This window comes from Bombyx mori, chromosome 24 (genome assembly GCF_030269925.1).
Source record: "Bombyx mori chromosome 24, ASM3026992v2".
Taxonomy (NCBI): domain Eukaryota; kingdom Metazoa; phylum Arthropoda; class Insecta; order Lepidoptera; family Bombycidae; genus Bombyx; species Bombyx mori.
In genome coordinates this window covers 367,914-381,895 of record NC_085130.1, presented here as the reverse complement: position 1 = coordinate 381,895, position 13,982 = coordinate 367,914, and the positions used below count along the sequence as shown (strand labels likewise).

The window sequence follows — 13,982 nt, the reverse complement described above, 5'->3', positions numbered from 1 at the left end:
AGTTCGCGAACACCGTCTCGTGTTCCACTAGAGATATCCTCGCACTTTCAGAATAAAGATTGTTATGAACGTGGAGGAGATTTACATTTTAGCGGATATATGATAGAGCTGCTTATCAAAATCAACTAGCAAAAGTACAATTATGAATGTATTTTTAGTGAATCAGCTTCATTTATGTAGTAGTACAAGAGCTACGGACGTAGTTAGCGTGTGGCGGGTAGCCATCATACAATACAAGATATATGACAGATGCCTGAATCTCGCTTACGATATTATCAAGATAAGCTCGCATATATACAAGTTCCGAACAACAACATTCAGACCGTCGGTCTACCGAGCAATATCACCCGCTCGGTGGAAGATGTTTCCCTTCATGAGAAGTACACCGAGCCCGCGTCGGAACTTAATACGTGGAGCTTCCTCGCCCCGGCCCCGCCCCCGTCTAATAGAGAAACTCCTAATTAAATCACTCCATTAGCTGAATGCGAAGCAACCGAGAATTATACGAGTTTAAATGAAAGATTAATTTGAGAGGAATGCTGACGCAATCAAGTTAGGCGCAGGAACCCTCCGCGAGGTCGGCGGCGAACAACGCGCGAAGTGGGGCGCCGCATTCTTTATTGGAGTTTTTTAAATTTAATAAGAAAAATTAACCCTCATTATTACGTACGTTCTGTGTAACACAACCACGACCTTGACAGTGACACTGAGCTGACGACAAGTGTCAACTAAGAAGCTGGAATGTTCATATATATTCGTTAAATTATTACATGTCCGATGCGACCGTCTGTCTACCTGGGAAATGGAAAGTCAATTAACATTTTACGGTAACTGTAGCCTTTGAGTCGAAAATCTTTATAGGAGTTACCGGGTGGGTCATGTTAGAAAATTCGTTAAGAACACTACTACATACTTCTGAGCACATATATATTAAAACAAACCGTACTCGCCTGCTTGGCTGGGCATTTAAAATTAACATTATTATTTATTGTCATTATTATTAGGGAGTCCAACACTCATATAAATATTAGCATTAAGTACATGTATTTTCTACATGGATACCAAGTTTCAAGTCAATTTGATGCATGGTTCCATTAGTTATAACGGAATAGGTAGGCAGCGGCTTGGCTCTGCCCCTGGCATTGCTGAAGTCCATGGGCGACGGTAGCCACTCACCATCAGATGGGCCGTATGTTCGTCTGCCTACAAGGACAATAAAAAAAAATCCACTGTAAAAACCACTATAGATTTTTATATTAGTATAGATTATATCATAGAAGACCTTCTGACCGTTAATAACAATAGACAATTGGCGCTTTACAGATGCAAGATCACGTTGTAGTTTATCGGCATGGAAGCAATTAGGCGCTCCACTGACGGCTTAGTTCCGGAGGTGCCACTCGCGCCGGAACTAACGACAGATTGTGCCGAGGGGGAGCACCCTCACCGCCCCAGCGCTCTGTCGTGTACAGTGACGTCACTGTATTTGGAAAACGATGATGCCCTGAGTACAAGGAGACGCAACGAACGCGGGCCACCACCACAACGCGCCGCCACGACACTGAGCGTTCCGTGTGCTCAGTGCGAGTGTTTTAACGTTCTCGATAGCGTAAAAGTTAACCCAATTATGTATGCAGTTGGAACAGCGCCCCTAGCGGCAAACGTACGCAAACGATCCCACTCCATACAAATATGAGCTAACTTTTACGCTATCGAGAACGTTAAACAACTCGCACTTAACACACTGCTCGGCCGTCACAGTTGCAGTCGCAGACACACAACTACTACGAGTATTATATACATATTGTTACGCGCTGGGGTTCGGGATAAATAAAATTCTACCCAAGCTCAAATTAAAAACTGTATTCAACACTTAACACACTCACAAACACTTAAAAATTCTCAATTCGATTCTTCCGCTTCGTTTCAGGTGATCCGTTCGCTGTTTCGCTTCGAGTAGTTCCGATTACTGACTGACTGCGTGCCATCACTGCGACGCTTCTATAGCCGATACCACATCCCTAGAATTATCGAGAATATTCCACACAAGTCGAGTATTGTATTTCCGCTATCTGACAATAGATAGCGTTATACTTCTGGAGCGTTCTAGATGATACTAGATCCTTCGATATTCGTTCGACTATTCGGCGATAGATGGCGGTACTTTTATCGGCGTAGCAATATGTAGTTTAGCCGCGCATTCATTGCCCGCGTCGCTTCGAATACTATACAGTTTGCGTGATCACGAACGACTCTGGTGATGTTCGTCGACATTTCAATACTGCGCTCACTGCTCTCTGATATTCTATCACAATGATATAATATTGTCATTGCTCGCCGGACTCAGTCTGAGGAGGCCTATTACAGCAGGACCAGTTTTTTAATTAAACTTCACGTTGTCGTAGTCCAGAAGATGGGACTCTTATTGTTCTCGTACAAAACCCGACGAAACCAACGATGACGTCATATATTAAGAACCTTGTATAATGTATGCGTAAAGAGTGGCGGTAGAACAGAGTGGGACAACAATTCGAACGGTGGGAGAGCTATCACACACATATCACATCCATACAGTTGAGTTGTGTTTGCGAAATGGTCTCATTATCTCAGTAAGTAAAGGAAATTGACAATAACCTATATTTGGTAGAGTTGTCAGAAATTTGGAATGTAATCAACGTAGCATTAGTTGAAGGCAGCGCAGCGCTGACACCGGGCTGCGCCTGTGTGAGTTTGTACAATGGCATTGAACGTTTGATAACTTCCACAATATTCATGACGTGTGTTCATTCGCAGAGCTCGCGCCGAGATAGTTGGCAACTCCTCGCGGCGCCTCCACTAACGTCTATTTAACAATCACGGCGTCACTCTGGCCCCGTAATGACTTGTAAACACAATACAGCCACACTACGGTTACACATACATATGTATGTACATATGTACTTGCTGCTGCTGAGGCGTCGGCTAAAACGAAGCATGCCAAGTGTGATGCTCTGAAATCTACATACCTGTTTGTTCCAGTGGCAGTGGAAACGACAGGTGTGTGGAGTTCGGAGGCCAAAAAGTTTATTGTCGCAATTGGCCACCGCCTCAGAGGGCAAGGCCACGATCCTCGGTCTGGGTCGTACCTGGTTCAGAGATTATCTATTGCCATACAGCGTGGCAATGCTGCTAGCGTAAGGGGTACTTTCGGGCCGGGTGCGATCCAGAGTGGCTTGTTTGAGTAGCCGATGCCTACGCGCGCATTGCTGTTAGCGTGGACCTTTATGTTACTTATGACGACGCTTGAAGCTGAAAGTAAGTATTGTACTTTTTGACGAAGCATGTTGCTGATAACTCTATTTCTGTAATCTGACGAAGCATGTTGCGGATAATAACATGTACTTTTAGGTTAGGAATATTATGTTTTTTTTTATATATAATACAATTTTATAAAATTTACATACATGTGGTATGTCTATCTGCGGCCATTTACATCAGTCCCGCCCGAGCTCCACTACGAGTGGGGACACTCAACAGACAGACTCGGGGAAACTTAGTTATTTCATAGAAAATGACATAATTATATATGTTTCTATTCATCAAGATCATGTAATCCGGTTTACGGAATAGATTCTTCTTTTAAATTTCAACCCATTGCGAACGAAGCCGCATAAAAGGCAAACCATACACTTGCATTAGATCCATACAGTAGTCGGATTGACGTTGATCCCATTCTGATGGATCCATATGCTACACGGAGAGTGTCTAAGTGTCCCGTCCGTCCCGTAAGATAATCCCGTCTACGGTAACCACTCACTACCAGGTGGGCCGTATGCTCGTTTGGTATAGAAACCCTCATGATGAGCGAACAGTTAGTGTAGCAAGTTGCAACTCAACACTGTACGCGACGAGCAAACACTTAGACCATCAAACAAACAAATTTAAAGAAAATCACTTTATGTTTTAAAATAATAATAATAATAATATGAAGATTGTTCGTCCTCAGTTCGCGCTCAGTCAAGCCGGTTGGTTCCTTTTTACTATTTAAACCGAGAGCTGGATTTATGCGACCTCAAAGTACTGAAAAGACAAAGATAGAGTAAGATAACGCTACCGCTTTTTGTCATTATTCCAAAAGGGGTCGAATACCGCTACATTTTAATTTAATTTTATCTTATAATTGAATTATTTTATTATAAGGCTCAGTTGCTTGACAACCACTGACCAAAATTTATTGACAAAACAGAATTAGTTGACAATATGCCGAGGAGTAGCACTGCGGCCGGGTGATAACGAAGTCAGAGAAGTAGTCTGTCTGTAGATCGTCAGCAAGTCAAGCTAGATTATTGGGTAAAATGTGTGACTGAGTTACTTGAAGAGAGAGGTAGCTTACTGGCCTCTAGCAGCATTATGTATGTATGCATGTAGCTGGCAGCGCCGTGCTGGCTTGAAGAACTGTTTCATAAACGTCTTCTGCTGCTGATGGGATAGGACTTGGTAAACTCTTTACTCTTGTGTTGTAGACCAAGCTGGTCGGGACGTGACGCATTAAGTATTAAAGTTGTAATAAAATAATTACATTCTGCATGTCTGGTCGATTGGAAACTTTAAAGTTTTTGTGATAAATGGATCTATGCATCCCCCAACAAGCTTACAATAATTTCAAGAAATATTATTATACTATTATTATGAACAAGCCGTACTCGCCCGCTTCGCTTGGCATTTTAAATTAACATTATTATTAGGGAGTCCAACACTCATATAAATATTAGTCCATCCATTAAGTACATGTATTCTCTACACGAAGTTTCAAGTCAATCGGATGCACGGTTCAGTAGCTATAACGGAACGCCCATAAAAACCACTGTAGGTTTATATATTAAGATATAGATAACATTAAGATTAAGATATAACGCAACGCAACTGTCTCCGACCAGAATAGTCAGTCAGTTGAAAACAATCCCTGTGTCCTGACCGACGCTAATGACGTCTCTTGAAAATATATCCATGTACTTACCTAGGAAGAGTGTAAAGAAGAAGAGTGCATGGAAGAGAGTGCACGTTCGCAGAGGAGCGGGAGGCCGGTGGGAGCGCAGCATCGCGCCGAAGTGGACTCACACGCGGACAGAGAGGGAGAGAGAGGAGTGCGACGCGCAGGGGGGAGGGACGCTCATCTCGACGGGCGGTGCATCTGTAACAACGAAACAACAATATTCATTCTTCAGCTCGACACCCTCCATAATAAGGACGAGCTGACGTTTCGCCTGATAGGAAGCGACCGCCACCGGCGCCTCCTTCAGATATAATACACGGGGCTCCAAGTCTCGTTTCAAGAAAAAAATGTCGTCACTTTTTTTCCTACCTAAGCTGATAGCCTTGAGAGGCTATATCAGCGTAACCTGAACTAGGAGGTGAGCTCACGGGGCTCAAACCGGAGTGATGCTAACACTGAACCCTAGCAAGAGCAATGCTTCGGAGAATCTACCAGCGGATCGGAAACGCGACCCACTGAGAAGATCCAGCGAGAAACTCAATGGGCATGTCGTCAAAATCCGATAGTAATATTACGGTAACGATGTACTGATGTGGTCATTCGTGTGTTTTTAATTTATTTTTATCAATAATTTGCATCTGCTTCAAGCAAACGTCTTGATATTCAGTGCCTCCACAATAATTCATTAATTGACCTACGTAACGTAACGGATTGAATGTGGAGGACATTGCCTCAAGAACCATCAATAGCTAACTACAAATCTAACACTGAACTAGGCTTGAGAGGCTATGTCAGCGTAACCCTAACGTGTAGGTGAGCTCACGGGGCTCAAACCAGGAGGCGTTGCTAACACTGGCCCTAGCAAGAGCGGTGCTTCACAGAAATCAGTACCAATGTAATGTCAGTACTAACGTAACCATGAAATAGCTTCATCAATCCCCGAATTAAATTCCGTAATATTTCACTGAAACTATGTTCTTAAAGACATTATAAACCGCTCGACAGTCTACGTACATAAAGGGAGCCTGCGAATCGGCTTATCTTAGGATTTATCTCAGAGTCTAGATTGGAAGTTTCGCAGCCGAGTCTCAACTCGTCTCGTTTAGATTTTAACGTGAAATTTTATTTTTCGTTACCAAATCTTTCTGATGCGATTAATTCTAGACTTTCTGATAGTATACAGTAAGGATTTTACAAAAATCATTTATAATGGTCGTGAACAGGCTAACGGGAACCACGTACTTTTACCGCGAGTGTTTTTTTGTAAAAACCCTGAGACTTCAAACTCCTGTTCCAGTGTAACTGCAACCTGTCGCTCCGTGAGTGACCCGCCGCGCCCTCTACCCTGTACGTGTGTACGTACGTCGATTGTAATGCTATTTGTTCAATGTACTGTTCGCAAACAAAATCACTTAAATTCGATCCAATGAAGCATGTCCGGGGCTCTCCGCGGCGCGGCGGCGTGGACCGCGCTGCCGCTGGCCGCGACTCAAATCGTTTTACATAAAGTTAGTCCTCATTGAGCTCATTCAGCGCCGCTCCTGCACTGCGCAGGGCTGACACTCCCTGCGATATTATAATCACTTTACTTTAATTAATAACTGCCTGGTCAAGTATTGCGGTTGGGCATCCATGAACTATTACCATCGTATTATAAAGACAGTTTGAGTTACAAGGAGTACCCGTTAGTAGTACCTCTTCATTTCTGGGTTATCGTCAGATCATTTTAATGGATTAAAGATTGAATTAATTGCCGATTGCCTTATAACATAGGTAGCATGATGGGCACATGGGAAGAGGGTACATTATAGTACGGACCGACGAGGATCCACTGGCGAGAACGATAAGTGTGATTGGACCTGTTCTAGGGATAGGAGTGGTTACATACAACATCAATAAAGAATACTCGTAAACAACAGACTATTGCATAAAAACTGTGGCCTGTGCATCGTTGAGGTAACATTATATATCGGCAGTAACAGTCCCACACCGACATATCGCTCGCGTCTGAGCCTGGACACTTGGCCCGGGACCAAATCGTATAATATTTTCACACGGTCGGTCACTGCCAGCCGGTCCACTGAACGTGACAACCCTTTACTTGCCGAAGAGCCAGGAATAGTGGAGTCTGTGGGGGGGAGGGGGGAAACGTTATCGACGACTTCAGAATGTATGTATGTGTCTGTGTAAAATGAACATGTAAAACTGAAGACCTGCATTCAGATTTACCTAAACAATCCTAAGTTATCGAATGTAAATATTATAATTTTTTTCACTGCTCAAGCCCTTACCGCATCCCTGAGCAATCCCACTGGAAGCGTATTACCTACTGGATAATCATTATCACGATCATTGTTAATCATTTCTGTAATTTCTGGCACGCACCGCCCCGGTCTGAATAGAACACCGCTTCTCGGTGGTCATGTCCTTCTTTGAACGAGGCTTTTGCAGAGTATTACGCGAGTGACTGCAGTTTCGCTCACTTCCTAGCTAATGGCAATCCATGAGCGACGGGTACTAGTCACTAACAGATAGACCGTATGATCGTGTAGCTTATAAATAGAACAACAATAACTTAACCATGTCTACTAGTAAGCACTGAATTCGTCAGCACAGATCAGGACATGGCTTATACCTAGTCAGGTCATAAATTCTGTCACATGTTTAATGTAAAATAATTGAAACAAGTTTATTCATTATGTAACCATTCATATACCAAAATGAACTTAACAAAACATAGATTCTTATGACACTAAAGTTTATTCAAAATGACCTCCGTGATTTTGAATACAGGCCTTCAATCTGCGCGGCCAGTCGTCTATCGCAGCACGAACGAGGTCCATGTCAATATCGGCGGCTGCCTTAATCAAGGATGTCTTGAGTGACTCCAAATTGGGATGAGGCTTTGAGCACGCCTTTTCCCCCAAGTGTTGCCATATCTTGTAATCTAACGGATTCAAATCTGGACTGGAAGACTGGCCTCCAGTCTTCGTGCCGGATGAAGTCGATTTCACGCGCCGCCAGCCAGTCTTGTGTGCTCTTCGCTCTATGAGCTGGCGCCGAATCTTGTTGGAATACCCAGTGCCTGTTATTGAACATGGTATGAGAAACAGGTTCCACAAGGTTCGTCAGGACTGTATTTTGATACACAACTGCATTCGTTTTTATACCTTTCTCACAAAAATGTACCTCTGTTAAGCCCCAATAAGAAACTTCCAACCATACCATGAGCGAGGATGGAAAATGACCTCGTTGGACACGCGGAATACGGTTGCTCGCTTCTTCACTACTGTGTGCGTACACCTTATCATTTTGTTTGTTGTAGCTCTCTTCTACGGTAAAAATTTTTTCATCCGAAAAAAGATTTTCCCGATATTTTTTTCCCGTGTACCGCTTCAACAAAGCGCGGCATCTCTTCAGTCTCAGGTCCATTAGACGAACATTCAAACGATGTCCTGTTTTTCTTCGATATGCCCGAAGCCCTAAGTCTTCATTTAACACCCTTTTCACCGTGGTTCTGCTTAACCTTATCTGAAGGGCCAACAGTTTCTGCTTACGTTTGGGATTTCTTTGAATTCGCGCCATCACAGCTTTTATCACTGCTAGAGTCCTAACAGACCGAGGGCGACCACTTCTTGACCTGTCATCTACACTAGAGTCTTCATTGTATCGTTTGATGGTACGATAAACGAATCTTTTGGTTGTATTCAAAATTTTCAGTATGTTAAAAATTTGAATTGACGCGTAACCGCAACGATGCAACGCAATAACTGCAACACGGTCTTCTTTAAGCGTCCACTCCATATTTAAAAATGAGTAAAATTCTAAAAGTATACATTTTTATTTTCATGAACAATTCGAAATTCGAATTCAATAAACTTTTTTGTGCCCAGCATTCTAAAAGAAAAGTTTTTACTGTGTGACAATACTTATGACCTGACTAGGTATATTCACAGAGTCCGATTCTGTATCAATTCTCAACATTATTATTATAAAGTCGATTCAACACTAAGTTGTATCATAGAAGCAGTCTCCGTTAGTTCCATCTATGAGAGAGCAGTGTCTCGGTGTGTGTGTGCTTGTACAGGTGCGGGTAGATGTGTGCGTCGTCCCGTCGCGTCGCGTCGTCCGCGTGGAAGGAAGTGTTTAAAGAGCTTCCTGCCGTATCTATTGCTTCGGGAAATTATATTTCACCGGGTCTAGAGCCGAGCGTCGGGCGTCGGGTCGAGATTGCGATATCGATGTATTATGCTCTGATATGAATTGAAGTGAGTTTTATTATACATGCTGTACTCTTGGATTCTGATGTATTCTTAGAGGCATTTATCTAACTGTTTGACTAAACAAGTAGGCTGGCATTCGGCCTATCTGCTTTTAAGCAGGCACTAGGAGCTACTGTTATCCGACCGGTAATGATGATGACCACCCGGCCTGAAACATGACGTCAACCCTACAGCACCTCAATGCGGCTGCTCCAACCGTTAGCGCGGAGCGTGTGGTGGCTTCGCAGGAGAAATGTAGAGATACAAACAGAGATGTAGAACGGTTACAACATGGCAGAACCGAGGATTTGGAAATTAATTTTATATTGTGTTTGTTAAAATGATCTCGGGGTGCTCGTGCATAGGGATGAGAGCTTACGTTCGAGGCAGCTCGTTGTTAAAGTTTAACGTTAAATACAAAGTTACACAGAAGGAATCTAAAGTGTTTCTATTCCCACAATTGCCCCCCTGTGTGTTTGAGTTGGCTCGGTGGCCCGTGGATGGTGGGGGCTCCGCGTCGACTCACGCCCGAGCAACACCATTAGCCGACCACTGGGTGACTGTTTGGCTTGTCTCACTCCTACGAACGGCAGGCACGTCAGATACTGTATCTCTCTGAAGCTACGTAGATGACATTTCTCTACTATTTTTGTAGTCGCTGTACATTTTAACCAGTTACAAGAAATGATCATAGTGTCCAAATCACAATAGAGCCGCAACTACAGCGGGCGGCAAAATAACGTGCGGACACAAGCACCTATTACAAACAGATTATACGAAATCGTTAGCAGTAACTAGTGGCAGTACGTGGAGGAGGCCGGAGGCTCGGCACACCTGTCTCGTCTGACGTCCAGCCGGGACAGACTGTTTACGAGTCTAGGATATAATCGGCGCCCCAAACATCAGGCCCCTGACGATCGAACTGTGCCACTTTGGAACAATATAAGATTTTTACTCAATTTCTACAGTTTCAAACACAAATGCTCACTTCGGAAGGCACAAATGGAATATCTGAACTACCGCCAACTGTATATAAACAGAACGGCTTCGGTGACGTCACTACCGGTCCTGCAGAAGTCAAAACAGCAACCGTAGTGCTATATATCGCAGTCTCGGCTACAGGACGGCGCACTGTACTAAATCAATAACGGGATTTCAAAGGATTTAATCTCGTAGCCACATCTATCTCACGTCTAATACACTAGTATCAATGCAGATTCCGGAGCTTTTGGTGAAAATAATAATTGTATTAGTGCAAGGATTGTGAATACCGCCTACGTTACGCGTTTATTATATGAATGCTAAGTTATTTGTTTTAGCTGGGATTATCTTTGAATACACTAAAATGGTAATATTTATTTGGGTTCCAATATCTGGATTAGTAATTTTGCGCGATTTCATTCATGCGCTGGATAGGCAAAAGTGTTTGTCGAGATGAGTTCGGACAACTCAGCTTTGGACTCGTCGCAAACCAAACGTTCCACGACTAAATTGAACACTTGGTCCACGCTCGGTGGTCTGCGGATACCACTTACTGCCTCACCCTGGGACACGGCATCAGCTTCCCTTGCCGAGCCTTACGGAGTGCCTTACATGTTTGTCCTTACAATTCCTCTGGACTCCCAGCATATTCTTCAGTTTACAACGCAATAGGAACATCGACATATACTGAACGGCACCTCTTTAATGACATCCGTGTGTTCCTGTAGACGGCGCGCTGCAGTGTTGCCAGGATTGGAATGTTACTAACGGGACAGTGTTGCCAACACGGCGCTTTACCGAATTAAGGACATTAGGCGTCAGGACGTGCTCCGTCAGACATCGCAGGACGCTCTTCTGTATTCAGTCTAGGTACATATTACATTAGCCATTGTCGGATTTGTTGCACTAGTTTTGTTCCGTTTCTTTCTGCTGGATGTGGCGTGATTGGTTGTATTCTAGTTATTTATATATTTCTTGTTCATTTAATTAGTTGACTCTCGGTTTCTGCATACAATTTAATATCGTGCATGTAGATAAGGTGATTTAGGGCTGCTTCTCTAGTGCATTTCTGTGTGTCATTGTATTTTAATGTGTATCCCATCGCAGTCGAAGTGATGTTAGAAAGCGGGTGTAACGCTGGACAGAACCGTAACGAGCCGACTGCATCACGCGGGCTGACGACTCTCTGTGTTCCCGCACCGGCCGTCCTAACGATCGATCGGTTTGATGTCGTGACTCTTAAATGTGTGTTCCAGTTGCTCACTGCAGTTTGTAGAAATGTGATTGTGACATCAGTGTTCAAGAGATCTTTATACTTGCGTTTGGAACCTAATGACTCTTATATGACTCATTATTGTTTCGATTATCCACATTGTAGTGCAACATAATTTTTTTTAATTGCCTTTTAAGGCAGACGAGCATACGACCCACCTGATGGTGAGTGGTTATCGTCGCCCGTGGACTTCAACAATGCCAGGGACAAAGCCAAGCCGCTGCCTACCATATGATACCATAGGGGTGACGTCATGGTAGTCCCACTTCGCGGAGATATGTTGCAATAAATGGTAGTAAGTCGTTTACTCGGTGAGTCTCTAAGCCCGCGCTACCTGACCTGTTGGTACACCCGACACACTGCCTCGTGAAATACGAGTAGGTACTCTTGAAGCTTTAATTTGTTTATTTGAATTGAACGGGATTTAAGTCGTGATTGATTACATTCAGTGGTCATTCATTCATTCATTCATTCATTCATTCATTCATTCATTCAGCGCTGCTCAATGGTGGCAGACTCCCGCTCGGTAGAAAACATTTTCAGGGGAACGTAGGGGGACAGGGTGGTGATCAATAGACAAACCAATCAATACCTTGTTTAATGATCTTATGACTTTACAAAACAAAACTAATCAGACACGAACAGACCGGGAACGTATGCGTTGTGCGAGCTGAATCTGACATACCCGCACGACCTGATCCAACTCACTTTATCGACATTGTGCCTCCATATCGAATATATATTTTTTTGAAAATTTTTATTGTCTGTTAACGACATCTTCAAGTCAACTCTTCTACATATTTCCTTCTTATATTCTGTTATAACTTGAAAACATTATATGGAGCGAAATGAAATGAAGTTTATTAATTTATTAGATTATTTACACATATATTATTTAATTAATTTAATTTTAATGTGATATATGTTAAAATAAGGGCCAAATCTGGTAGATAGGCCCATCCACTAAACGATTCTCTTGCATTGTCGCCCGAGAATGAACAGAATATGAACCAGCGCGTTCAACAGTACAACCAGACTCGCAGCTAGCCCCAAGGATGCTCGGCCCGGCCCTTTACGCCGAGACGGAGCCCTACGTCGCCGCGTCGCCACCTGCCGGAGCCTGTCCTTTTTAACTGAACGCGGAAAATTCAACGATCGTCATATTTTTATTATCATTGCGTACTGTTAGACTAAACTCTTAGATAATACTAAAGTAAGTATCACTGAATGTGCTTGTGTCGAATAGGAATGACTCCCACACAATTGAACTTGAATTGCAATATATTTTTCTTAATAAAGAGGTTAAGTTTGATTAGATTTCGATGTCCCGTTGTATTTAGTTATAATATTTAGTACTGCGTGTATTAAGTTGTCCTCTGACAACGCGCTCGTTACTTACGGATGACCACCGAGAGAGTAATTATTATTATGTACACACGATGCAACAGTGCGTTTACACGCCGCCTTGTGTAGCAGGAGCTTGTAAAGATTGTACGGTACTAACGCGAGGCTGCGGGGAGCGAACAAGTCTGCAACCAGCGCCAGCGCCCCGTCTGATATATGGACGCGACAAAACGTTCTCAAGAAAAATTCAAGCAATAACATAAACTGTCAACCGCCGCGCCGCGCCGCCTACGTAGGGCTGCACCGCCCGCGACCCCGACCTCTCACTGATCAAGTGATCACTGCGTTGTGATGGACGGAAAATAATAACAATACCGTGTCTGCAGGATAGCCCTCGAGGCCCCGCGGTATGTGAGGAATGTTGGTCTTTTCCACGACCTAAATCTAGAACCGATACCTAATTTTTTTTTTTTTTATTGCTTATTTGGGTGGACGACCTCACAGCCCACCTGATGTTAAGTGGTTACTGGAGCCCATAGACATTCTCAACGTAAATGCGCCACCCACCTTGAGATATAAGTTCTAAGGTCTCAGTATAGTTACAACGGCTGTCCCACCCTTCAAACCGAAACGCATTACTGCTTCACGGCAGAAATAGGCAAGTATCTTCAAGTATCACCTTAAGAGTCAGGAGGCTACCTTATTAAGGTGGTGCGATACGATAACATCCTTATCGCAGCCGCCGCTAATTACACATCCGACCCAGACGACCGGGCAACGCAAGGTCACCGTCGCCCAAATCTGTCTTGTCGGATCCCCCAGATCTACTCTGGGTGCTTTCAGGGTTTTCAAGCAGCCGCCGGCCACCGATGATGGCCACGGCAGTTCGATCAGAGAATTCACCCATAGATTAAACCTACTGAATGTCTCGCCGGATTTTCTCAAAGGTTGGCGATTCCGATTCGGTTGTAGATTCAGCGAAGCACCGTTCTGGTCAGGCTGCCAGTGCCTACCGGTCCGTTAGAATTTGGAATAGCCCCTTCGGCTACCAACGATTAGGTAGAGGAAAAAATCCTCTAATGTCCGTCCGATTACCGAACTTCATCTTTCATCGTTTGTTTAATTGTGACGTGTTGCACGACTACATGCG

At 43.7% G+C, this 13,982-nt stretch overlaps 1 protein-coding gene across 2 annotated transcripts in view; it reads right to left on the bottom strand.

Moving 5' to 3' along the window:
• LOC101742772 (uncharacterized) overlaps positions 1-13,982 on the bottom strand; it is a 76,792-nt gene that overhangs the window by 50,253 nt on the left and 12,557 nt on the right. For both annotated transcript variants that reach the window (XM_012688334.4, XM_012688333.4), the window contains exon 2: positions 4,997-5,170. In XM_012688334.4, coding sequence (XP_012543788.3) covers positions 4,997-5,078 — 82 coding nt within the window. In that variant the 5' untranslated portion in view covers positions 5,079-5,170. The remainder of the gene's footprint in view (positions 1-4,996; positions 5,171-13,982) is intronic.